Source organism: Alligator sinensis, unplaced genomic scaffold, assembly GCF_000455745.1.
Source record: "Alligator sinensis unplaced genomic scaffold, ASM45574v1 scaffold589_1, whole genome shotgun sequence".
NCBI classification, from domain to species: Eukaryota; Metazoa; Chordata; order Crocodylia; family Alligatoridae; genus Alligator; species Alligator sinensis.
Window position 1 is genome coordinate 71,651 of NW_005842881.1, and position 26,220 is coordinate 97,870.

Genomic DNA, 26,220 nt, shown 5'->3' on the forward strand with positions numbered 1-26,220 from the left:
AGCCCCTTGATCTTGGGGGTGTGGACAGGTAATCCTACGTGCTCCTTAGCTCATGACAAGTACAAGGCGTTTTGAACACAGCTGTTAAAGTCCTGATTTTTACCACCCTGGGGCCTCCTCTTACTCAAAGACGAAGCCCTTTGTGCCTATGTGGAGTGGAAGAGGACGACAGAGCCTACAGTGACCCCTGCGTTCCTTCCTTTGGATTCCTTTTTGATCCCACAAAGAGAAGCTAATGTTGTACAGAAGCATTTCTAGCAATTTCCCCTCTGTTGAAGCGGTGCTGGACAATTCTGAATGCAAACAGTTGCTGTAGGTTTCCATTACCAGACCTTTCCACCAGCACTTACTGCTTGCAGCTCATTGCCTCAATTCAAAATCCCAGAAAAGTCTTGCACGCTTTTTTCTAATGTTTTTGTCACTTGTAGTGAGGCAGGGCTGCAGGACTCGTGAGCTGACAGCGGTGAGTGTCCTCAGCCTTGACACCCCCGTAATTTTATCTCCTGAGAGTCTAAACAAGGCAGATGCTCATGTACCTTGTTCCACAGCGTTGGGTTCAGAGTTAATGTTTGAACAGTTCCTGCAGGGTGTAAAATGCTCTGGGACTCCACGGTTGGATTAGTACGAGCTGGAGGATTAACTCGCAATTTCTATGGGTGCCACATGTAAAATGGTTTACAGTGCTGGACATGGACACAAACACACCTCCGTGTACTCCAGAACGCAGTGAGCTACCTCCTGGAAGCAAGTTATATTTTACAGCGCTCAGCTTTTACATCACAGTGAGGCCCCATGGTGCACAGACCCTTCTGGCTGTCCCCAGAGCCACGCACTCTGAGGAGGCCCCGTGGCCCAGAATCACGGCTCAGGCTGCAGAATCAGGGCCATGGCTCTCAGGGCTACAGCTAATCACCAGAGGCCAGTTTTACCTTTGGTAAAACACATCAGGCAGCAAAATAATTAAACTACTGGCTTCCCCCAAGGGCTGCTATTTATTTCTATTGCAGTAGCTCCTCCAGATCTCAAACAGGGGTTAAGTCCCCGCTATATTAGGCACTGTACCAACCAGCAAGTGAAGACACTTTAGGGCTAAAAGGATTTAGAGTATAGAGAACAGATGACAAACAAGGCAGGGGAAAGAAGGTAATAGAAAACCTGCTGCCTCTGAATACTTGTATCTGCCTCCCTGGCTCAGGGATCTAGCTAGTTAGCAGACAACTTGGGACCAGGTGCCTAGCACCTGCTGCAGTGGTCCTTGGGTGCCTAATTACCCTTAATAATCTGGCACTTCCCCAGCTGAGATGTTTAATCAATAATAGCAACACCCCAAACTGACTGGCTGTGCTTACATTAATTGTCTTCACAGCCTCAGCCTCTTCGGATGTGAAAGGCTCAGTAGGCTGTGAAATATGTACAACAGCTGGCTGCAACTTGTGGTTATTACCTTAGGTCTCCAAATGAGGAGGAAGGAGGACAAGTGCGTTTGGTTTTAGGCTGACTGGAGATGCTGTAGGAGATTCTCCTGGGTGTCAGGGCAGAAAAAGCTCCCTAAGCAGCAGGGACTGGAGATAGAGGGTTTAACAATGGCTCCTTGTGGCAGGAAGGGAGGAATGTGACGGAGGGAGCTGCTTGGGGTGTGGCCAGGTAGGAACAGCCAGCCCTCTACCTGCTCAGGTAAAGCAGCTGAAAAGGCAGCTCAGCAGACTAGCTCCTGGTCTTAGCCTCAACTGGAGGGTACTGGAGTAGACTGGAAGCATGTTTTGCTAGGGGGAACGTTAGAGACGAGAGCAAAGGATCTTGGCAAAGATGAAAAAACATCATTCTGTGCAGGGCACGTTTAGCAGGCTCTTTGGGAAGAAGCATGCCAACGACACCACCACGTCTCTCTTTGCTACCAACCCCCCCTGGATCTTCACACAGGAGGTCAGCTCCGAGGGCTGCCATGGCTCTGGTTAGTATCTTCACTCTTGAATTCGGGCGTTTTTGGGGGGAAATGGACTGAGCAGTCACTCTTCCCTGCCAGTGCTACCTGGCCAGGCTTGTTTCCTGCTTGCAGTTTATTCAATCCATACAGTACTTGGGTAGGTTAGGAGCAGCATGCAGTGATCAGGGGGTAGGGGAGCATGAATTCTGCCCAAGCCTGGCTAATCATCCCTGGAGCTGAGAAAGCATGGGTGGTATTTGATCTGCCCAAGTGGATTAAAAAGAAACGTGTTTCAGCCTGTGGCTCTGAGACGGCACCAAGTGGTGAACCTTGTTGGAAGATTGTTCTTTTTCCTAAGCTGTACAAGTCTAGTAACTAATAAGAACCACAAAATTAACCCTGGGGAGAAGAATCCAGACTAAAAAGTGGATCAACGTAAGATTCCTAGACTTCTCTAAGCCGTCAGGATTGTGACTGGCTCCTAATGTAACCTGCTTGTTCCTGGTGGGTTTTTACTGAGCTTTTCAGAGACTTCCTCTGCAGGTGCCCTGTTTTTTTGAGAAACTGGGAAACCTAAAGGCGTAACTATTCTTTTGGTTGTATTTATGTATCTTTGTGGCTTTAATTGCTGCACAACAAGCTTGAGGTTCAGGTGGGATGGTGCCAGACTTCTAGTAGTAATCGAGCTGAGCCAAATCACAGCAGAAGGTGGATTACACCCAGGGATTTTACTTATTTATTTTTAAGTGCCCAATAAAGCATTCCATATCCCCAGCGGAACTGTTGCTGCCAGCTTAGCTGTGGCACTGAAATAGTGTCTGCCGCACAAATGCTGCATGGCCATGTGCTGGGGCGATTTCAGATGAAAGAAAAAGAGCGCTACAAGTTTCACATGACCGTGTTTAAAAATGAATTGCTTCTCCATAATTGTTTCTGTAAACCAAAGAGGGAGCCCACTGCTTGTCCTGTGCAGGGATTTTTGTTGTATAAGGGGCCAGTGTATCAAAACATTGCTGCAGTCCTGTAACCATATGCAGGGACAGATGGAGACTTGCTCCCAGGCATAAGGGTCTGCCAGTGCCCAGTGAGCCTGTAACACAAAATCCAGGTCTCTAAAGCCTGCTTGCATAAGTGAGGGTGCTAGAGCAGGCCTCCCTAGCTCCCTTGCACTTTAATACTCTACCTAATGACAGCCCATCCTTATACCCTGCCCTCTTTCAGGAGCATCTCCTAAGAGTTGCACTGCTTATGCTAATCCCCACCTTAGCTTTACATCAGACGCATTACAAAGTAAACACCGGTTAAGCAACTTGCCATGGGTGTAGGTTTGTGCATGCCACTGACTCAGAGATTCCTGAATTTAGTCCCCCCGCACTTCCCCCGGTCGGCTGACTTTTTACAGCTACAACTAGGCCTGCTGCACTTGAGGCAGCCGCTGAGTTCACGTTCCATCGCAGGGGTTGCGGTGAGTTTCCATCACGTCACAAGACTGACACTAAGGTGTGGTTTTCCAGGAGGACTTTCATTAAGACAAGGCTGTGCTACACCTGCAAATACCTCTCGAAGATACTGTGATTTCCCCAAGAGCGCAGCCCTAGGGCCAATGGCTTTAGATAGTGAGCACCCTTCTCCAGGAAACCACAGCACACCAGGCTGAGCAGCTGATGGCTGAGGGTCTTCTAGGAAAGGTCTGTTCATCCAGCAAAGGAGATAAAAGAACAAGCATTTTACTGACTTCTACTTGGGTTGTGTTTTTTTTTTTTTTTTTTTTAATTAAGTGTTCAGGCCCGTTTAATTAGGGATACAACAAAGCTGACAAATTCCTAATAACCTTGGGGCAAAGCATTATTGTCTCTTAATCCAGGCTCTCATTGCCTTAGTGCCTTGCTCAAAGTCAAGATTGCGTGACTTGGTGTGCACTGACCAGTCTGGTTCTTTCCTCTGCTAAGAGTGCTGTGTGCCTTGCAAGTGGTGAGCTTATGTTAGGGTGGGCCTCGAGTCCAAGCTCCTACCCGAGCTCAGCAGAGGGGTGGTAATAATCGAGGTGATGCAGACACTCCTCTTCTTGAAATTCTTCCTCTCAATTTCCCATGCACTTGCATTCAAAAATGCCTGACCAGTCCTGCCAATGGCTTTCTCCACATCCATCATCTAACCTAGGAAGTACTTCAGGAGTTCACCCCGTCCGGGTACCATGCAGGAACTCTGCTTTATTAGATAGGTGAATTATGAGGCACTGAAGTGCTTTGGCTAGACCAGTGACTGCCTGCCTCGGCACTGTGTCTATGCAATTGATTTTTCTGGGGGTCGATCCTGCAATATGCAATATCCTCAACTCCTCTAGGCCTCTCTGAACCTCCTCTGCCATCTCTTTCAAAGACCAGGCCTTTAATTTCACACATTTTTGCAAGGTGCTGTAATTCCATTGAAGATAGCAGTAGTCTCCATGGTCTAGTGGCTCAGGACTGTGCCCTGTTGTCCTGGACTCTTTTGGGTGTCTTTTTGTTAGTTCAGGGGAAAAGGGGACCTTGAGTAGGACTTTCCATCCTATGAAGAGAGGAGGGCTGCCTTGTAGAGACTTCTGTGCAAAAGCGACTGCCAACTTCAGAAGATGTATACTATAGGGAAGGCAGCAGTAGAGTGCTGTACTCTGATTATTGTTAACCTCAAACTACATGAGGCCTTGCGAAAGAGAAATTATCTTTGTTTTCATTTCTTTTGAAAGATGCAATTTATCTTATCTCTATTGCGCTAAAGGTATGTCTGTTGTTCTTGGTGATAAAACCCCATGCAAATAGCACTTCATGACAGGAGCCTGCCGGAAGCCGACCTGTTTTGTTGGATCATGTTTCCTCTAGCTAACTACCTGGCACAGGTCTTGCGTTGCTTCCACCAGAGATGTTCAGGCCTTCATCTGTTGGTTTAGTCGTTGAGGAGGACTAGATGGGGGGACATATAGCAGAGGTGCAGGGGAGTGAGTGTGGGCGTCACACACTTGTTGCTGAGGCTACAATGGGCTGAACAACTCTGCCCGCAAGGAATAAGTCTGTGCTGTCTCCTTGACAGGGGAATCCTGCTTGGGTGATTTGAGACAATGAGGTTTTTAAGGCCTTACCAAAAATGCAGCCCATTCCTTCTGCTTTATTTAAACAGACTGCACAAGCCTTGTTCTCTGGTTCAAGTGTGCTGTGGCAAGGGAAACGCAACTGGCAGCTGCCTCTCCCATGCCTCAGAGCTGAACTGGGGATCCTTCTGCACCGTGACCTGAGCATCCTGCTCCTAGATGGAAATGGCCCTTGACATGCTTTCATGAGCTAATCTCTCCCATTGAAACTACTGTCAAAACCCTTCAGTCAAGGCAGCCTTAATTTTGCCTGGGAATTTACTTGGTGTTACCTTTTCTCGCCCCTCCCTCCCCGCTGTTTTCAGAAGCCTTGCGCTTTGCTTCCATGTTGGTTTCCTTGCTAACCCTTTCTGCAGCTCTCCTTCTGGCAAAGGTGGGGCTGCATCCTTTGGTGTCTCTGCCTGTTAATTCATGCTGTTACCACACACAAAGAGAGGCACTGAAGTATGTACAGGCTCTATTCATTGTCAGAAAAAACAATTTGAAGGGGTGTGACAGCACAGTACCAAGAGTAGGAACTTCTGGGTTTTCCTCCTGTCTCTGCCCAGAAGTGTCAGATGCCAGGGGTGAGTCATGGCCCCTGTTTCCGTATCTGGAAAACGGGGATAATGATATCTCAGTTTGGAGGTAGTCTGTATTTCTCTCTTCTACACCATGAAGACCAAAAGTGTTTGCAGGGTCCTTTATCTCCCAGCAGATGTTGGAAGGTTCAACTCAGAGTCCCTTGATTGCAAGAACCAAGATTTTGTGTGCAATCCAGCTGTTGCATGATGGCTTACCTGCAGCTGGGTCTAAGTACTTATGTTCCTATGGCCAAACTAAACTCCTACAGTGAATGACTAGATGAGGCTTGCATCACATTCCTGTCCATCCAAGCCGGTGCAGCTCCCTGCCCATTTGCCCTGTGCACAACGATGGGTTTGGAAGGAGCGATGCATTGAAGCAGAGGCACGGTTTGGACTGCCACATTCAGTTTCCCTGCAGAGATAACGCCAGCGGAGCCAGCCTTTCTGTAAAGCTGGAGTCGCTAGGAATTTGGCTCAGTACAAGTGTCTGAAAGCTCAAACCAGGACTCCCTTCATTGATTAGATCCTTTGTGCAGAGGTTTCACTTCTCTCCTACATCAGCAGCACTTCTGTCTGTGAAACGCACCTTTGCTCTTTTGGGGCTGGACTGTGCAGTGAGATTGGAGTCGGCTAACGGCTGATACAGGCTGCTGCTTCTAGGTCTACCAGACCTAGTTCTGGTCTCTGCTGCTGACAGGCCCCTGCACGGGGGTCCATCTGCATGCTTCCAAAGCCCCCCTCAGTGCAGATTCTGGCACTAAAGTGCATGAGAAAACTGCAAAAACACGAACAACCTGGCTGTTGGCAAAGCCCACGGCTGAGCGCACTGCAGCACGCCAGTCCTTTGCTGCTGGGCTTGGTGTTGGTTACAAAGCAGCCTTGCCAGAGAAGCTGCCTGTGCTAGCTGCCAAGTTGAGGGAGCAGTGATCCTGCTGACTGAGGGCTCTTTGTCCTTCTCTGCTACACGATTAAATGCCAGATGTGTTGTGATCCAGCAGACTGCAGGGCTTGCTGTGGGTTCTTCACTTCAAAGCAGCCCCTTTATCCCTGTGTGCATGAAGATGTCAGGAGGAGGGTATGAAGTGAGGGTGGAAGCCCAGGAACTGGCTAAGCTAGAGACGGGGCCTGTGGTCACTGCTTCCATCACTTCCCTGAAACATCCGTCTGCTATCCAAATTCAGCCACATCTGGCTTTTCCCTAGGGACATCCCATCCTGTCATGCAAGGTACTGGCTTGTTTGACCCAGGCTACAGCACGTGCAATACTGAACTTGGGATACAGCCATGTGAGTCCACTGGGCCTGCTTGTATACCAACAGCTAGCTACCCCCAAATAAAGTATCTGTAGGATCCTGCCCATGTGGCATCATGCTCAGGCCCCTGAACTCAGGTCATTCCCAGAGCCAGGGATCCTCCCTTTACTAAGGACTCCTTAAACACCTCCCACTTCCTCAGCTCAAGGACCAGATTTTGGGTTCTTGTCCCACTGCTGGAAGGAAACCATCCAGGATTCACCAAACCTCTTCTTCAGTTGGGGCATTTGGTAAGATGTACTGCTAACTCCATGCTCTTTGTTTGCAGGTGGTACCATTGAAGTGCACTATGAGAATAATCAGTTGAATACAGTGACCGATTCTGGAACGGCAACGCTCAAGCCTCGCCCCAGGGTTCGACCTCTCCTGACCTTCTTGCCCCTTGTGAGTAGCTTCTACATCCCGGAGCATGTTTCTGACCATGCGGGTCTAACAGCCCCTCAGCTTGAGCACCTTCTGCCATCGCAAATGGTGGAGGCTGATGCCCGGTCCCCGTCCCTCGTCTTCTCTACAAGGGAAGACGACCAAAACGAAAGCAAAACTGCTTTCTAACCGGGCTGGCTGTGAGCAGGGGTGGATAGTGACTACATCCCTTCCGATGCAGAGGGAAAGCAGCCAGGAGGGAAGCTTCTGAGCTGGAATCTCTTATGCAAACATGAGGCCAGAACAGTTTGGCAGTAGACGTGGGTCGTGTTGTGGATACGAGGTGCTGATGCAATTCTGATAGCAAGACGCTCTGGTTCAGTGCTGCAACCCTTGTGAGCAAAGGGAGGTCCCAGATGTAGTGGGGAAAGGCACTGTGCTGCTAGAAGGGAGCCCGAACCCTGCGTACTGGATGAAGCGCTGTTGTGACAAGGGAGTAGCAGGGAGGGGGTGACTGCAGGGCTTTCCACCAACAGGGATCTGTGGTGCAAATGTGGGTATCGGGCAAGTCTGCCAGCTCCAGGGCAAGTTCTCCTCCCACAATGTGAGGAAGCCCCACCTCTTGCTGTAGGGGTGAACCAGATAGCTTTGTAGGTGCTGCTGTACACCCCTCCTAAATGCTTGGAACAGACTTACGAGTTCCTATGGAGGGGAACAAACTGCTTCCCATTGAACTGTGGGGGACTCCTCCCTAATGAACAGTGGATGTCAGCTGTAGGTTTAAACTGGTGCCTGCGCAGAGAATGGTATTTGGAGTGGTTGGGACTCTCTCCCCTCTGCTTGTTGTCTGAGCCACCTTGTTCCTCATCATGCTGAGCAGGAGGGAGACTGGCCTGCCTGGTCAGGCTGGATTAGCCCCAGCTGCAGGGCTCCTTGCTTGGGGCCCAGCTGCATAGTTGCTGTGCTCTGCCACTGCTGCTCAGCCTCAAAAGGTGGGAGTGAACCACAAGCAATGGGTAGCTGCAGCTGGCGTGCATGTGACTTGGAGCCTTTCCATGGGCGAGGCTGAGAGTTGTGGCTGGGATCTCTTGTGCTTTCCAGCTCTCGGTGCATCAGAGCGGTCCCTCCGCTGACTTTGCTTTGTTCGCCTTGCCAGGTGGTTCTTGCAAACCTTTGCATAATCTGTGGATAGGCCTTTCTGGTGTAAGCTGTTTGGGATGGATTTGTTTGAGGCTGATCTATTGGCACCTTGAAAGCAACTGGCTGGGACTTCAGGGGGGAGTTATGGCTGGTGGGCATGGATATGGGACTGCAAAGACAGCCTGGAGGCATCTGTCTCCAGATGCTGAATACACTCTGCTAACTGAGCACTGTTTTTCCCCAGACACTGAGCTTTTCCAAGGGTCTAGTCCTATAAAGCAGCCTGGGGATGAGACTAGATGGCTGAGGTGTATAATGGAGGCAAGAGTCCATCTGAAGTACCAGAGATGGGACGCTGGGATAACAGGCTGGGCAAGCGATTCCTTTCCCCTCTGGTGTGGCAGAATGGGCATTAAGATGATGAGCTGGATCCTCTTCCTCCTTGTGCATCACCACCTTTGTTGCACTACACCTCCAGCCTGCTACATCCCAGCAAACCCAGTGCAGGCAATTGGGCTGCACCAATCTCAGCAGGGTGTAATTACTGGCTAATGGGGTTGTATAGTACAATTGCAGGAACAATGAAGAGGCAGTGGGGCTCCACTGCGACTTCTAAGGGTGTAATTAGAAAGTGATGGGGTTGCTAGGTTTATGCCCTTGGTGATTCCTCAAAGGCTGCAACTGATGGGAGATGTATGCTTATCCTGGACTGGCGTTGCAGGGTTGGCATCTAGTTGCGAAACCTCCCCTTGTCCCCAGACCAAGCTGTATGGAAGTAGGGGCAGAAGACCTGAGAACAGCATGTGCTTCTCTATAACATCAGTCTGTGCTTGGGCTTCTGCCTCTTAAACCTCTGGATGTACCACTTGGGCTGTATGTCCTCCAACAGTCGGTCTTGTTACTGCTGCCCTTTTCCCCATTCAGACCTGTCTGGCCTGAGGGAGAAACCAGAAGTTGCCCAGCTTTTGAAGATTACTTACTCTGCATCTCTGCCTTTCCTGTATAAGGCCTAGAGCCATTGCTGCTATAGGCACGCTGGGCTGAAGGCAACTGGTCAGCTGTGTCGGAGGGAGTTTCGCTGGGAGGTGGCTGTTCATTTTCTTCTTTGCCAGAACAAAATGGAAACTTCTTCTTCGGAAACTCTTGGAATCCACAGCGTTAAAAACACGGCGACCTGTTTTGGTCTTTCTGAGTTCTTTGACATAAGAGACTTTGTTTTGTGTTACTTACAGAATAAAGTGAAAGCTAAAAGCTGGCATTTTCTGAGGTTTCCTTGAGTCTAACGAGGTTGAAACCACTGCACTAGCTGAAAGCTCCTAGCCAGCCCTCGCTCCTCCCACAGTCATCCCTGGGATGACTGCCCCTGCAGCGGTGCCAGGAAGGAGTGGTTGGGAAGCTGCTGTTATGTGCAGTCCTGAGTCAGTGCTCAACATGATTCAGGCTTTGTGTATGCCCCACCCTGGCCGTCTGCCCACAGCTCTTCAATGTGGCTTTCCCTTCTCCAGCTAACTTCCTTCCCAAGTGAACCCAGCCAACACTTGGCAGGTGCCTTACTACAAGGCAGGACATCCTCCAAATGTACCCACTCGCTGAAGGGCTCTCGTAAGAGGAGTGCTTTGTTCTTCAATGGTCAATAGTCTGCTTCTCCCGTGACCATCTCCTATTGCTGTTGCTAGTGAAAGGTGCTGCCTTGACAGCCTTGGAGACGGATCTTCTCTAGTCAGTGGAGGAGAGGCCTTGGCAAGCGTCCCGAGTCATCACCACTAAGGATTAGGAGGAAATATTCATCCTTGAAGTTGTCAGAAAAGGGACTAGTGGTAAAGGGCAGTGGAGGAGGCTGTGTTCCCTAAAAACCAGACTGAGATGCAGTGAACTTGTTTGCCTGAAGGAAATGTCGGCTCTTGCAGGAGTTGATTTGTGGAGCTGGGGAAAATAAAAAAAATCAGGCAAGCCTGTTCAGCTACCAGTCCAGGAGTGGTGTCCAATGGCCGTTGCAGGGAAAGATCGTCGAGTGAAACATTCAGTGCACGAAAAATCAAGTCCCTCAGACCTGAAAAGCTGGTTCTCAGTGAACCACCCAAGAGAGGAAGGAAGCAGCTCACCATGACTCAGTTGGAGACGGAGTCTAGCTAGTCCCACACCTGGTAAATACATGGTTGCTCTGGCTAGCACTGCCAAGAGCAGCCACCAACTTTTGAGTGCTTCCATTCTGGAAGCTTGCCAATATGGCTCGACGGTGAGAGAGATGGAACAGTCTCAAATCACAGTAGGCAGCCTTGGGCACTGCGGGCATGTAGCCAAGACCCTGTGTCTAGATTTGGGCTTTAAAACCAAGGGGCACCTGCAATGACTGGTCAGTTATGCAAACAGAGGCTCCATTCCTATGAGGACGTGTTCTCCCGCATTTCTTAAACTTCCTGTCTTCTAGCATGAGACATACTCTTCCTAGACCTTGGAGACAAATACATGATCACTAGTCTTGGCTTCTTAACAAAGAGACAGAGGGATGTCCGATGTTCCCTGGGGACTCAAAGCAATGAGTGCAGTCTAAAGTAACTTAAAAACTGAAGTTGTGGCCTGCCTCTGCCTCTCGTGGCTATGCCAATGCCAGAGTGACTTTAGTGTAAATGCCTTTAGATACTTCTTCATTTTGGCTTTTGCTGATAAAATTACAGACCTAAAAGGAGCCTTGATTTGAAGGCCTGGCTGAGGATGCCTGGACAAAGAGGTGCCTATTGCAAACTGGGCTGTGGCAGTCATGAAATACCTCTGAATCCCTTCTCTTAGTATGCTTCAACCTTTTGAGATGCTATCTTGCAGGTGTCTAGGAAAAGCTGAAAGTCCTGGGTGTGATCAGAGCTTGGTTCATCCAGTTTGACACTTTGCTTCTGAGAGAGTCTGTGCCTAATGCAGAAGGCTATGATCCTGACATGGAGAATCACAGAGGGAAGAAAATATTTACAGAAAGGTTACTGATGCATGCAATGTTCGCTGCGCTGGCCTACAGAGGAGCTTCTAAATAAGAAAGAGTCCGTGATTAATGCCGGCAGCATCAACGTGTACAATTAAAATAATTAAATTCAGAAACTGAAACCACTGACGACTGAAAAGCTTAGCTGCTTGCTTATTTAGCAGAAAAGCTGGCGGCTGGGACTTCCAATTTGAATTTCTTCTTTGATTCTGAAACGTCACATTGTGTATCTGGTAAGGTTGCCATCCTTGATTGCATCTCTGTCCTCTTGTATATAAGGCACCTTTGCTCTACGAAGTCTGATGGTGCATTTTCCCTTCTGGCAATGGCACTCGGCATTTGGGGAGGAGGAGACTCTTTCAAGTCTCAGCAAAATTCAACCGTGTTAAGTAAGCACTTTGTATTAGAAAGGACAGACAAGGTTATTTGGGTAAAGGTGAAATCTTTGATTAGACCAACTGAACAGTTGGAAAAATTGTTCTTTGCGGGCTTCTGGGCACAGGTGTGCTTTAGCCATAGGGAGAGTCTGCTGGGGTTTGTCTCCTCTCTAGGGTTGAATAGAAGCTTAAGCCGATTGCTCAGGAAGCCACTGAATTTGCTTTTAGCCAGTTCAATCTTTGAACATGAAAGCATCAACAAGGCTTACGGATGTAGGGTTAAGGTGTTTTATAGCTGAGCAGAAGGCAGGTGAACTTGTACCTTTAACTAAAATTGGGGAGGTGTAACAAGCTTTCATGAGCCTGAGCTCACTTCCTCAGAGGGACTTGGAAGGCTCTGAGAGAACTGGCGATGTTGCCACGCACGCTGGCTCTGATTTTTCTTCCCCCCTGCATTCCCTGTGGTCCTTCTGGTAGCTGCATGAAAAGACCCTTCCCAACCAGCGCTTCTGCTTTGACTGGTGGAGTTGGTATTGCAGGCCTCTTCCCTTTTTGCTTGGAAGAATTGATGAAATGGTATCTGGAAGGCAGGGCAGGGAGCAAAGGCCTGTTCTACTGCAATAACCAGTTCATTACCATTTTACAAGTCTCCCTCTTGTGTCACCAACTAAATTGGGCAAATGTCACTGGTGCACAACTTTGCAGTGTGTTCTGGAAGGAGGTTTTGAGACCGTTCCCGTCCATGTTATGCCACGGCACTTGCTATTAAAAGTAGCCAGGCTGTTTCTGACCTGTTTCTGCCACTGGACCTTAAGTCTCTTCCACTAGACTGTGTGGTTTGAAACTGTGACATTTTAAGACAAGTGAAAGTCCCTTCCCATAGTCATCATGCAGTCTCTCCAAAAAAAAAATTACGTGGCACAGCTACAATATTAAGAACACAGCTAGCATGTGTTGCAACAAGGCAGGCCCAAAGCAAGCTTTCAGTACTCCTTTCAGCCAGTCCTATGTGATTTCCCCCTCAAGGGCTTGGGTAAGTGCACTCTCCTCCATTGATATGCACTAGGCACAGCACCAGTGTGTTTGTTTTTTTTCAAAAGCTTTTTAAATAGCTTTACACTGTAGGATTCTTGAGGATGTGAAGTGGAACGTTTAGCAGTTCAAAAAAGTTTCTGAAAGTTAGTAAACACTCCTCCTCCAGTGCATTTGTTCTCTTGCCCATTATGGTACCTTACTTGTCTTTCCTATAGCAGATTAAATACTTGCAGTTTTATTAGCTGCTCTAATAAAAGAGATCACATTTACCCAAAGAACCTTGTCTGCAGTTTTCAGAGCATTCCTAAAACACTGTTCACAGCTTGCCATTTATTGGAAATCCATAGGAAAACTGTCTGCTGGAGAACACCTGAACTCGCCAAATATTTTCATGACATTTCTCCTTTGGTTACAAATCCTCAATAGAGAGATGAAGAGCATCTGGGACTGCCCTGTCCTGCTGTAACCATTCTGCACCTTGATTCCAGCTCAGCAGCAGCTATGGGCTTCCTTGTTTTGCTATGACTCTCATTGCCTGAGCTATATTGCTAAGCGTGGGTGCTTGCTGCATGCTTACAGCAGCTGAACTACTTTGATGGAGACCCAGTGGGTTTGATGTTGGTGTGTGACCTATTTCGTTCTACATGAAATCAGAATCCACTGAATTAGATGTGCTTTTACAATTGCTTCTCAAGATCTAATGGAGTGTTGTTCATAACCATTGTCTTACTGGTGCCTTAGAAACCAACCTGTTTGTCTTGTTTGCCCCCAGTAATGCACAGGGTCAGTTGTGCAATGCTGTACATTTGGTTGGGGTGAATGCCCTCTGGCTTCCTCAGTGCACGGGTTATGCACGGACCATCAGGCTTGTAGCTCCATCTGGCACATGGTGGTAGATTAGTTACAGGTGTGGGAAGAGCTGAATTTTTTCATTTTGCCAAAAAGCTGGAGGGGGAAATGATGACTCTGGGTAAAGGTGAGGGCAGGGGAATTACTACTAGTTACAGTCATTTGTATTCCCTTCTCAAAAGCTTTTGTAGATGCCTCTTCCTTTGCATCTGCTTGCTGCTCCTTCTGGAGCTAGGTCACATAGCTCCAAACACTGGCTGAAGGGAGTGCAGGGAGGATACTTTATCCTCACTTGCTCCTTCCCCCTCCTATGTGCTGATGTGGGCATGATTACAATCCCTTGGTGGAAACTCTCCCCTTCTTCCCCCTGCTCCTTTCCTGGCACTGGCAGCATCAATGGAAGGATAAGCACATCTGTACCTGGTGAACCTGGGCTCTGGCAGTTCCTGCTAATGCCCCATCCCTGGCCCAGCACCTCTCGCTTGCCTGTTAGCAAGGGCCTTGGCAGGTGGGGCTGAGAGTGCTGAGCCTCTGGTGCGTGAAACTGCACGGTCAGGGGTCACATTTCCAAATGCAGCCAGCCATCGCCGCAGCCTGTCTCCAGCCCAGGGGGAGGCTATTTTTAGCAGTGCACACTTGCTGTATAAATGTCAGGCGGTGCAGAGATGCAACTCAAGCTATCGGCACGGTTCTCGGCAGCGTACAGCAGTACGTGGAAACCATCCTGCTGCAGGGCACAGGCCAAATGCTTTGCTATTTGAAGTGAGAAGGAAGAGTTTTCCCTACGGACAGAAAAACTGCCAGCCACTGTGTTCCTTCACCTTCCTCTGACATGGCTGGCGCTGGGTGCAGGAAGAGGCTAAGTTGGCTAGAGTACTCATCTGATCCAACACGTATCTTCCTACAGCCAGTGCTTCTCTAGATCTAGGGCTGTGATTCCCAACCAGGGTGCCTTGAGATCCTTTCAAGGGTGCGGTGGGGTGCAACGTGGTGGTATCACTGAGAGGTGTGGCAACGTGAGTCCACAACCAGAGATTTCCCACAAGAGTCCAGAGTTTCGAAGACACGCTGACTTGTGGACTCGCTGAGTTCTCTGCTGTGGAAGAATTGTTCCATCTTTCTCTTGTCAAAAAACAAGTGAAAACTAAGAGCTGACCTTTTCAGAGGGCTGCTTCTGGTCTAAAAAGGCTGGGAACAACTGATCTAGGCCAGAATCTAGCCCACCCATTCCTCCCTGCTGGAGTTTCTTCAAAATCCAGGAACTCATTTGGTTTTTGTAATGAGCCGTCCCCTTGACCTTGAAACCAAGTTGCAAGAAAGCAGCAAGGAGCCAGTCCCAGGGAGGCATAGGGCCATGCTTCGGCTCAAGGAAGGGTGGAGCAGAATCGGGGCCCCTCATGTCTTGGCCCAAGATGGTGGCGTATTTACAAGCCGAGCTGAACCTTTGACCCATGGGACTTTGAATTCCTCTTGTAAGCTCTTGTAAACATAGCGATCATACCGAAAGAAGGACAAAGGGTGCCTGTTTTAAACAGTTCTGCGTTTATGAGAGAGCTGCCTGATTGAAATGGTGCAGACCACTCCTAGGACAAGGCTGTCCTTGTAGAAGGGACTAGTAAATGCTGAAGCCAAGGGCTGGATGGAAGAAGTCCTCTGTAGTACACAGACGAAACGTATGCAGGTGGCCCCTGCAACTCCGTAGCGGCTCTGCTGTATGCTCCTGAGCACTGACTTCACATGGTAGGGAAAACCAGACCCTGTTTGGAGGAGTGCCATGGGACTAATGGGGTAGCAGGACCCACCTTATCCTTGGCCACACTTTGCGCAGTCCCTTGCTGCAGTGCACGGAAGTCCTTTCATGACCCGAGTGATTATTTCAGGCTGACTTGGCCCATCTCGAAGTCTCCGGTGGGGACAGCCACAGCTCCAACTGCAGAGCAAAACATCCTCTAGGAAAGAGGAAGCCACAATTCCAGTCCGGGCAGGACTTGACTCCTGCAATGCATTGGTGCGTGTCTAGCAAGCAGTGGGAAGACCGCAATCTTTGCAGCAAATCGCTTGAGGGACAGGCGGGGCTGCTTGTTTGGTAGTGATAGGAGATAGGGGTCCTGGTTCACTGTTTCAGTCTGGTTCAAAGTGCCATGAATGGGACCCCTCCTGGGGGAAATGGCAATAGCTACAGCTGAGCACGCGGCTCGCAGCCCAAAGGACCTGAAACTGCCCTCGCTGTGGCTGACAAAAATGGAGATGGCCTGGGCTGGGTTTCCTTAGTGGGGCAAGGCTGCTTTAAAGTTGGAAAACGGGTGTTTAGAGATCATTAGGGAGGGCAATGGGAACTGGTGGTTGGGAGGTGGAGAGTCAATGGTGCTTAATTTCTTAAGAGGCATCTGAAGGCCAGAGTGCTTCTGTGACTTATTTCACCATGGCTCTGAGTGGATCTTCCTAGCCACAAAATGGCTGTGTAAGCAGGTGACCTGAAGTCCCTCTGCTCTCCCTGCAGAGCTCAAGTCAGGCACTCGGTGCACTAGGTTCACCTGCCAGAGGACACACACGTGGCAGTAAGCCCAGGGCAGTAGCTGCTCTTCTCTGCAATTGAGGAGCTGTTTGGCCTGGGGTAGATATTACATTGGTACATTGTGGGGGCTTTTTCTTGGTAACCATGAGGTTGTAAATGAAGGCTGAGGCTCTGCTGTTATCACATGACTCCAAGAGCTGGTTCCTGCAGGCACGGCCCTGTAGTGCCTGCGTACTATTCCGGCACTATTCACTGGGAAGATCACTGTGATCTTTCTGGCTCATTCAGTCTTAACGGATGGGTTGGGATTGCTGACGGGGGGGGCCAGAGGGTGTTGGGTACTGGGTTGCTTGCATGACCTTGCTTTCTGTGCCATGAAAGCCGCAGGGCGTCCCGGCAGACTAGCCTCACATAGAGTCAAAGGCTAGAGCATGCAGGCCCAGGCACAACATGCTGACCCCCTAAGGTTTCACTAGAAACCCTTCTTGCAACCCACTTTCTCACCATTGCAGGAGGCGCAGGAGGCGCATGGCGTAGCGGTGCCACCCCCATCTGTGCCGGCGGGTTTTGAAGACAAAGCAGCTCCAGGTAAGGTGTCTTCTCTTCTAGGTTCTTCCTAGAATTTAAATAGTTCCAATGCACAGACTCTCCTATGTCACGGTGACTGTGCCTTGGTCACGCAACCAATTTTGATTGCCAAAAAGGTACAAGTAAGAACTGAAGGATCTGACTTCCCACATTCCCACGCAGCCCAAGCAAGTCTCAGTTTGACTTGCGTCAGAGAAATGACGTGTCACTGGGGAAAGGCGAGGAACGCGGGTGGGGGAAACTCTTCTCCGAGAAAGCTAACACCTGCCAGAAAAGTTGCTTTAGTTTCTACTCTGATATAACCATAGCAACTATCAGGCATAAGCTTTTTTTTTTCCATGCATAGTTATTCTGCAGACAAGGAAATCTGATTACTAATATATCCCCTCGTTTACTGTAAGCAGAGGAATTTTTGCCCAGACTCTAGATGGTAACTGTAATGCTAGGAAACAAGGAGACTAAATAGATTTTTCTGACAGGTACTTAAAAGCCTTGATGCAACTAGAATTAAGTCTGACTTATTCAATTAAATAATTTTAGTCAACAAATTCACATAAAAACAGTAAATCAAAAAGATGCATACAAAGGCAGGGAACGATATAACATAAATCTGGAGTGCCTGCTGACTCGGCTCACAGACCCCTGCACCTGCCCCCCCCCCCCCCCCCCCCCAAATTGCTTAAATTAGATAAATTTTATCAGGTGCTTCCATGGAGTGGGATAGCTGTCTTTCTGCCCATCTCCCTGTTTTCATTTGATTTTGTTTTTTATAGCTCAATGGCACTCTTCAGCAGACTGCAAACAAAAAGGCAATGAGTGTGTTCCACTTGCAAATTGCTGCTAATGAACTTTTAAGGGGCAGCACCTGAAACGTGCACAATGTGCTGTGTCTCAGTGTTGCAACACATTGACCTTGCGAACATTGAAGGAAAAGAGCTGCTGATATTAAAACTTACAATAACTTCCTTAGGTGGAGCACACATGGCCTCTTGCAGCATAAAAGAAATGAAGAACCAGCCCTAGTCTAGCAGCTTCCCTTTTTTTTTTAAAAAAAGGGAAGTTTTAAAGCCATTTTTTTTTTTTTTTTTTTTTTTTTTTTTTTCTTGGTGGTGGACCACAACTCTTATTGTGGCATAATCAAGCACTGGGCTGTTCAGGTGACTTGAGTGACCTAGTATGAAAGGTTAGCAAACATTATTCCTGCCAGCCGAGGGCTCGGTCTTGGGTGGTAGGAGGTGTCTTCAACTCCCAGTAAAGTTGATAGAAGCTAAAATTTCCACCCCCTGCCTCCAAGATTTGGCCCTAAAGGTTTGGGTACTTTGTGCGCCATGGAGAGTTTTTGATGCAAGCTAGGCTTGCTCCATTAGTGTTTGGCTCCATGAGAGTAAATGATGGGGCTGGGTCCATCTCCTGGAAACTGCCTTTCAGGTGATGAACACACATTCATGTAAGGAGCAGGAGACAACGATTCGCAGCAGCACAGCAAACCTATATAGCCAGGTTGTTTTCAAATGCTCCCACCGGTGCGCAAGTCCTGCCCCATTTTGATGGATTAGTTGCTGGAGGTGATCCCAGCATGGACCTAGCTGACCCAGCTCCTGTTAATGCCCGCCCTGCTTTCCGTTCTTTTCCACAGGCCTCGGTCCCCAGATCAATGGCAACTACAGGATGTATAGTTCAGTTGGAGACCTGCGGCTGAAGGCCTTTGAGAGGGAGTGTTTGGATGAAGAGATACCGCCACCCCCACCAGGGCCTCCACCTCCGCCGCCCCCTTCGATGGCACCCCCGCCGCCAGTAGCAGAGGTGCTGCCGCCGCCACCGCCACCTCCACCGCCACCAGTAGCAGAGGTGCTGCCGCCACCACCACCTCCACCGCCACCAGTAGCAGAGGTGCTGCCGCCACCTCCACCGCCGCCAGTAGCAGAGGTGCCGCCGCCATTAGTAGCAGAGGTGCCACCGCCACCTCCCATGCCAGCACCACTGCCTCCACCTCTCATGCCTCCACCTCTTCCTCCTGCTTCCACCTTGTCGTCCCCTGGCACACCAGCCCCCCCAGATTTCATTCCTCCAGCGCCTCCCTTTGCAGGACTGGCACCCCTAGCCCCTGCCCTCCTTTCACCTCTTCATAATCCCCCAGCAGCTCCGCCCTGCCCGGCTGGCATCTCGAAATGGAGATCTGAAATAGCTCTGAACACAAGGCAGCTGGGCACCGGGGGGAGTGCTGGCCCCTCCTATCTGAACATTGCCACTCCACCAGCCCCTCCGCAGAGAGAAGTGCTGCTGCCCGAATCAGCTCCAGATCCTCACTTAACTTTCCCCAGGTCATTTAAGGTCCCGCCGCCTGCCCCCGTGAGGTCATCTTCCATTCCCGTGGAAGAAAAATTAGAGAAGCCCCTTCCCAAGCAGCCCCACACCCGCCCGCCGCTTCCACCCAGCTTCACCATAAGACCTGCAGCAAAGGCACCCTTGCCTGAAGGAGCGGAGCAGAGGTGGTCTTTGGAGAGGCAGGGGATCACAAAGCCTGCCACACTTGGTGCTGAACCTGGGAGTCCAAGGCCAGGGTCAGACTCTGGTGTCTGGATGAAGTCTACTAACCGGCAGGCAGCACCTGAGGCAGGGAAGGTCCCGTGGTCACAGGTGCCCGAGAAAACCCAAAAGGACTCCCCAGAATCCAAGTATCTGGGTGCAGGGGAGCAACTGGAGCTCCCCGCTCCAGACTACGCATCTTCTGATGGTGAAGATGACGCCTGGAAGGAGCCCAGCAATCTGAACAAGCTGAAGCAGGACTTATCAGCCCTGCTGACCTCTTCCTCCAGAAGGGAAGAGCAGCAGCTGGACACACCTGCAACTCCCAGATCAACAAGCAGTATTACTGAGCAGGACATGATTAGGTCTGACTGGTCAAAGCAGGCTAACTCTGCCACAAAGGATTCGCAGTTACCATTAGGGGGAAGAAGTGAGAAGATAACAGCCAATGCAGTCCCCAGCAGAGAGAGCACCTCCAACGTGGCTCCTGAGAATCAACTCACCAGCGCACAGGCAAACAGTGTTATGAAAATCCGGAGTGAGCTGGAAGCTATACTGGCAACGAAAAAGGACTTGAAACCGCCCATGGGAGCGGCAAATCGCAGACCTAGTCCAGGAGCAAACGGAGCTACTCTGCATCCTGGTAGTAGCCAGGCAAGCTCTGCCTCGGGGCTGACGAAGCCTGTAGTAAATCATCTCCCACCGTTAGCACCTTCTGTGGGAGTTGAGACGGCACCGGATGCTTGTAAGACTCCTAGTGACCTCTCTGGTAAAAAGGCTTTGGAAAACATAAACCGTGTTCCAGAAAATGTGTTGCCCAATGAAGTTCTGAAGTCTCCAAAACCGTCTCTGAAACCAAAGGGTGACCTTTCTGTCCCAGCCTTCCCACTGCCCTCCTCTACAGAGGCTGCCTCGCCTTCGCCAACTGTGGTGCCCCAGCCAGACTACTCCCCATTCCAGTACAAAACCCACCGGGCCAGGACCAGCTCCACTGACAACCTGTCCCCTGTGAGCCCTTCCCCGGGGGAAGAGGGGCCAGTTGGCACAGATGAACACAATGGAAAGAAAGAGGCGAGTCCAACCTCCGCTTCTGAGACCCTGCCTGTGCCTTCAATGCCAACCTCCTTCGGTGCTGGCTTGGAGGACGGGGATGTTCTGACCCACCCCGTCACAGGAGAGAAGGTGGAGAAGGGCTCCCCAATGGCTCTCCTTCTGGCCGCGAAACAGCGAGCCCAAAGAAGCAGGCGCCCTGCGTCCCGGCAGAACAGCGCCATGTCCGAGAGGCCGCACGTTAAGTTATCCAAGAAGCTCAACAGCAGCATGTCGGAAACAGGCTCCACCAACTTCTACTACAGCGAGTCCAAGCCCTGCTCCGTTACAGTTGTACCAAAGTCCCCCCAGAGAGAGGCCCGAGATTTGCTGGGGGACAAGCAGCATAAAAGGAGCAGCATCCCTGAGGTCAATGCACTGGGTTTGCTGGAACCAGGGCAGAGCCCTGCCCGGCCCCTGTCCTTCTCCAGCTCTTCTGAGCAGTGCAGGACCGTGCAGAAACTCATCAATGGGCAACCACATAAGCTTCCCACTTCACAGGGATTGGGGGCCTCCTCTACAGTTCAAGGTCTTCTGCAGTCCAGCCGTCTAAGGCAGCAAGACCTGCACACCGCCACTGCCCTTCACCTGAACTCATTTCCTTCCCCCGCATTGCCCAAGGAGGAAGAGGAGACTGGAAAGACCCTTGATTATGAGATCATTCCACCTCCACCAGAGTTCAGCAATGATGCTGACCATATTGAGGAGGTTTCCCCTATCAGAGAAGAAAGCCACAGATCCCCCAGCTTCCCAGACAACAGCCAGATCTTGGGAAGGCCGCAAAGCTACACTCACCCAAGCTATGACTCGAGCAACAGCTATGTCTTGCCCTTCAATACAGCCACTGAAAACAACCCAGGGAATCCTGGCCTTGACCATCTGTGCCCCAGTGGCGACGGCATAGCTAGGAACCCCAGTCAGTACCCCAACAGCCGCCCACTGATCAAGCAGCGCCTGTATGTGTCCGAACCCGATAAGACCTACAGGAGAACAAGCCTGTCCTCCAGGGGCATCGTCTCTCTTGCCTGTTATGGCTCCCAGGCTGGGGAGGGGATGCGCCGGATGAACTCTGGCCCCAGGAATCCCCCAGGAAACCTACACGGCAGGAGGACGTCGCTGGATGCGACGGGGAAAGCCATGCCTCGCAGCAATGCTGTGAATGACGCCAAGCCTAAGGGGCTGAACGTGGACTACTCCTCCGCCAGCGCAGCGGCCCCCAGCAGGTACGATTGTAGCGGGGCTGGCCGGGGGTCTCTAGCCAAAAACCCTCTGAAACTGCGGTTGGGAGGAGTGGGATGGGAAGCTGCAAGGCTGACTGAACCCCGGTGGGTCTAGTTCTGGGCTGGGCTTCAAAGAGTGCAGGCTTATGTCCCTAGTTGTCTGGCTCAGCTGCAGCTGGTGTCTTCTAAGGGTGCCTTGCAAAACTGAGGTGCAATGGTCCAAGACCAGGTCCTCATCCCTCCCCCTCAGTCCTGGACCTGACTTTGTTTGTTTTTTCCCTCTGATCTAAACCATCCTCTGGATCTGAATGCAGCCTCTCCAGCTACTCTGCTCATAGGGGTTTGCAAATTAAACTGCTTCACAGCAGGAGGGGCTTACCGTAACCACTGACAAATGATTTCCTTGGCGTTCGGTGACTTCCTCTGTTTTTGTTCTCCCAGACCTGCCTATAGGCACTCGCAGTACAGTGCGGCTACAAACACGTTCACCGTTAGGCCTGGGACAAGGCAGCCCATCTCCTACGTGCCCCAAGGCGGTCCTCGATAAGCTGGTCCGGGAGGCTGCTGCGTTGTCTGCTTGCTCTGACCATGGTGTCGTGCGGGTGCATGTTGATGCTTCGTTAGTGATAAAATGCATTGGCAGATGGCTCTGCCAGAGCACGAGGAACTGCTGTGGCTCACGCACTGCCACAAGGAACACTGTCCACGCGCTGCTTGTAGATCACTGGGGGCGGAGAACGCATCCGGTTCGGAAACCCATCTCGAAAGACTTGAGTGGAGAGTAGTTACCATGGAGGACTAGGTGCTGCACAGGTTGGAGGCAAAAGCCCTTCTTCCCTATCCCTCATCTTGTCTTCATTGGTCTTATTAAAAAAACACCCAAACAAAAAAATTCTTAAATGCTGTTTAAAGCACAATACAAAACTACCCCATGGAGGCTTCCTCTTGTTCTCTTATTTTTTTTAATTCAATTTTAAAAGTACAATAAACACAGCTTTGGGAATGGGGAGAAATGTGTGTGGCTTGAGTGAGATGATGAAGCCAAAGGTGCAAGCCAGATGACTCCTAGTAAAGGGGACTCGCGAGAGGTGCAATAAGCAGAGGCTTGAGTCTCTTGTTCTGAAGTTTTGGCTCCCAGCTGACTGCCTCGGTAGCCGCAGGCAAGTCAATTGAGGTCACGTTTTAAAAGTGGCTTCTTTGGGGGGGGTAGAGAGGTGTGTACTTCATGTGGCAGTGGAGGGCAGCGGGACCTGTGGGCACCCAGCCCCTCTCTAATCCCTACCTCCACAATGTCTGCTCTCACTGAGGAGTGCCTCTGAACAGAAGGGCCTCACTTCAAGTTTGTTTATTTATTTATTTTTTTTTTGCCATTTGTAGATGGTGTTAATGCTAATTCTTACTTCCTCAGAAGGGACTGACTGGATTGATATTTGTAGAGCACTTTGGAGGTACAGGACGTGAAAAAAACCATTTTCCTCCTTTTGCCCATGCTAATCGCAGTGGTACCAATAGACCAAAACCATGCAAAGTTTCTATGGTTCTCCTGCCACTCAAAAATGCCTCTTTGAACCCCATGCCTAATCACCAAGTTGCTAGCTCCCTGGAAAGGGGTATCTAAGGATGTGCCTTCAATTTCTGTCCTACTACTGGGTGAGCTATTTTTTGGGTAACCATAAAGTAGCTGACGCGCTATGTCTGGTCTCTACATATTATTGGTATTAAATGTTGATACTTTATCATCAAGTTGTCTGCTTTTGCTATCTCTATAAATATTCTGGACGTCTTACCATTGTCTCACATGTATAATGCACTTTCTGTCTGCTTTCTTCCAGTACAAATGTGTGTATGACAACCAAATAGCAATTCAAGTGCCATGGGAGACATGACAATCCTTGTAAACTGGGTCCTTTAATGCTCTCTTATGTATATAGGGCAATACAATCTCCTTCTAGGAGACCAACATTTGATTAACTCAGTTGGTTAAGGTACATAACAAAACAAATTTTAGCATCTGCCATAAGTAAACTCAATGAAAATAGCTGTAAAATAAATGTAAAAACTTGTAGAGAATGTTTTCTAGTCACTAACAAACACAAGCACTTTGAGACGCTGGTCTATATAATTATTATTTTGTTTTTTAACTGAAAGCACTTTTTATTTTCACTATTAAGCAATATCCTCTCAGTTTATCTGGACTTTTCCTGTATAATGTGTTTGTATGTAGGATTCTTTTCCTTGCTGTTGGACTTGATTTAAGTGAGAACCTTGTCATCTATTCAACTTTTCAACTTGGTTACTTAGATACAAATGTCATGGTTTTTGTAAAAACCATTGCAAGTTTTAACATTAGTGGCAATATCATATAGTGACAGCCTAATTTCTAGTCTTTTCCAGTAGTTTTAAATACTGCACACACATTTTAAGTGGTTTGATCCTGGCCCCCCCCCCCCCCCCCCCCCCCTTTGCTAGGAATAAAATAAAAATGCAGTCATGATGATTGCTGTTTTAAAAGTTTGATTCAAATGTTGTTCCCATACTACAACGCCCTTATGCTTGTTCCAGACAGTATTACCAAGACTAAACATGAAATGCCTGGATGTTTTTTGTTTTTTTTAAAAGGAGTGAATACCAAAGGAAGCAGCGGTCTTGTGTGGTTTTTTTTTTTTGGTTTTTTTTGTTTCGTTTCCCCCCCACCCGCCATGTATTTCCGCATGTTTTTGTATTGTAAATTGCTGCCCAAAGGCTGGAACTGGCAGTTCTGCAAATAACTACAAGCCACCTGTGACACTTCACTCTCCTGAGTGGTTACTTTTTGATGTTCACGGGACTACATGTGAATAAAGCCCTGGACATGCCCTAGTGGCTCAAAGACGGCCATGAACTCTGGAATTCCAAAAAACAAGTGCTCGATATGCGGACAAATTGTCAGTGACCACCACAAAACAAACCCAATTCCTTCTTTACAGGAGCATGACTTGCAAAATCTTTACGTTAAGAGGCAAAATGTGAGGGATTTTCCTCCCATTAAAATGCCACAATCTAAAATTGTGGACTTCAATTTTTGGAGGATAATTGATGTTGTTTTGTTTGTTTGTGGTTTTTTTTTTTAAATGGCTTTGTAACATTTTTCCTATTTAGAATAGATTTGTTTCCATTGCAGAGAGGCTTGGATTTTCAGCAACAGGAAAGTCAAATTGATTCTGTGAAACTGGCCTGTTTGGGAATATACTGAACTTTTTTTTTTTTTTTTTAATTGCTTGTTTCGCACAGCCTCGTCACACTTGCACATGCACGTGCATGCATGCACACACACACACGCACACATTTGCATTGCTATGTTGTTGTCTGGGAATTTATGCTCCTTTTTAATGTTTTACTTTAAGCTGTTACATTGATTTAGCCACGATATTAAACTGTAATATTTGCTCTATGTAGGAGAGATGTAGCTGGAGTTGGTTGCTCTGCCAGGTTTCTAATGGAGAGCCAGAAATCACTCCTGCAGTGGTAAGAAGTGTAACCAGATGGGCAGAAACCTAAATGGCAAGCAAGAGTGAGAAAATGAGCTGTAGAAATGAAAGGAAGGACTGGCTTCCCTTCTGATTAGGGCAGAAAGTCCTTAGCAGGACAGAGAGGCTTGTTCTCAGAGGCGGATTAAACGTGAACCCTTGTTCTCTACGGCAGAGTGCTTCACTAAACGCAACAGTGGGCCTCTCTGAGAAAAATAACTTAAATGAAGTTAGGGATAAAGAGTCTGTTGTTTGGTCACTGTATATATAGCTTTATTACTGCCTACAGACTACTGATTTTTTTTGTGGAAATTATCTGCTAGAAACCTCCTGTTTCTTTTAGACTCATTCTTTTAATGAAAATGTGGTTGTTCAAGTCTTATCACTACTGAGACTTGCTCCCCACTGATGCATGTTCTTCACCAAAAGCAATAGGCTAGTGTAGCATATTGGATATATGTTTTACTGGTAAAATGTCGAACAACTTTTTATTTATGCACTGTATGAAAGTGCCATGGCCACCATGGATTATCAGTTTTGCATTAAATACGTTGTACATTCTATTTTGTTTGGAAGGATTGTTTTTGCTTTGTTCTTAGTTTTAAATAAACCATTGTTTTGATGCATGCTGTTATGCAAATTATGATTTGAAGGGGGGCAATTTTCTGTCTATGAATCTGGTTGTCTTAAAGAGGGGCAAATGAATGGGCTGGGATGGTCTGCGCTACTGGAAATGGCCAGCCCCTTCCAAGTGCTCATGATCTAAAGCGTTTTCTTCCTGGCCCCTCTACAGCCCATTACCAGGTCGTCTCACCTGGGCTGCAGGAGAAGAGAGTGCTGCCTTCAGCACACTTCTCTAATAGGACTCTGGGAGTCAGCTGTCATTCCAGTGCCTCTCCCTCAACTGAAACTTGCATTTGCAAGTCTGAACAAGAATGTTTTCAAAAAGGGAAGATGCCTGCGTTGCTCAGGCTCCAAGAAGCTTGTACTTATCGGCAAGCTCCCCTCTTACTCTGCCTCCAACAAATCTCTGTATTTGCATCCCCCACCTTTTTTATCTACCTCTGATTCAGAAGGAGATTGCTTTGCTGAAGAAGTGCACAGTACCTTAAAG

At 48.9% G+C, this 26,220-nt stretch overlaps 1 protein-coding gene across 1 annotated transcript; it reads left to right on the forward strand.

The window, feature by feature from the left end:
• The first annotated feature begins 1,376 nt into the window (after window positions 1–1,376).
• Window positions 1,377–26,220, forward strand: CUNH6orf132 (chromosome unknown C6orf132 homolog). The gene is made up of 5 exons (XM_006035841.3): window positions 1,377–1,951; window positions 7,196–7,311; window positions 16,690–16,765; window positions 18,402–21,603; window positions 22,042–26,220. The coding sequence occupies exons 1-5, from the start codon at window positions 1,807–1,809 to the stop codon at window positions 22,145–22,147; spliced, it is 3,645 nt and encodes a 1,214-aa protein (XP_006035903.1). The 5' UTR covers window positions 1,377–1,806; the 3' UTR covers window positions 22,148–26,220.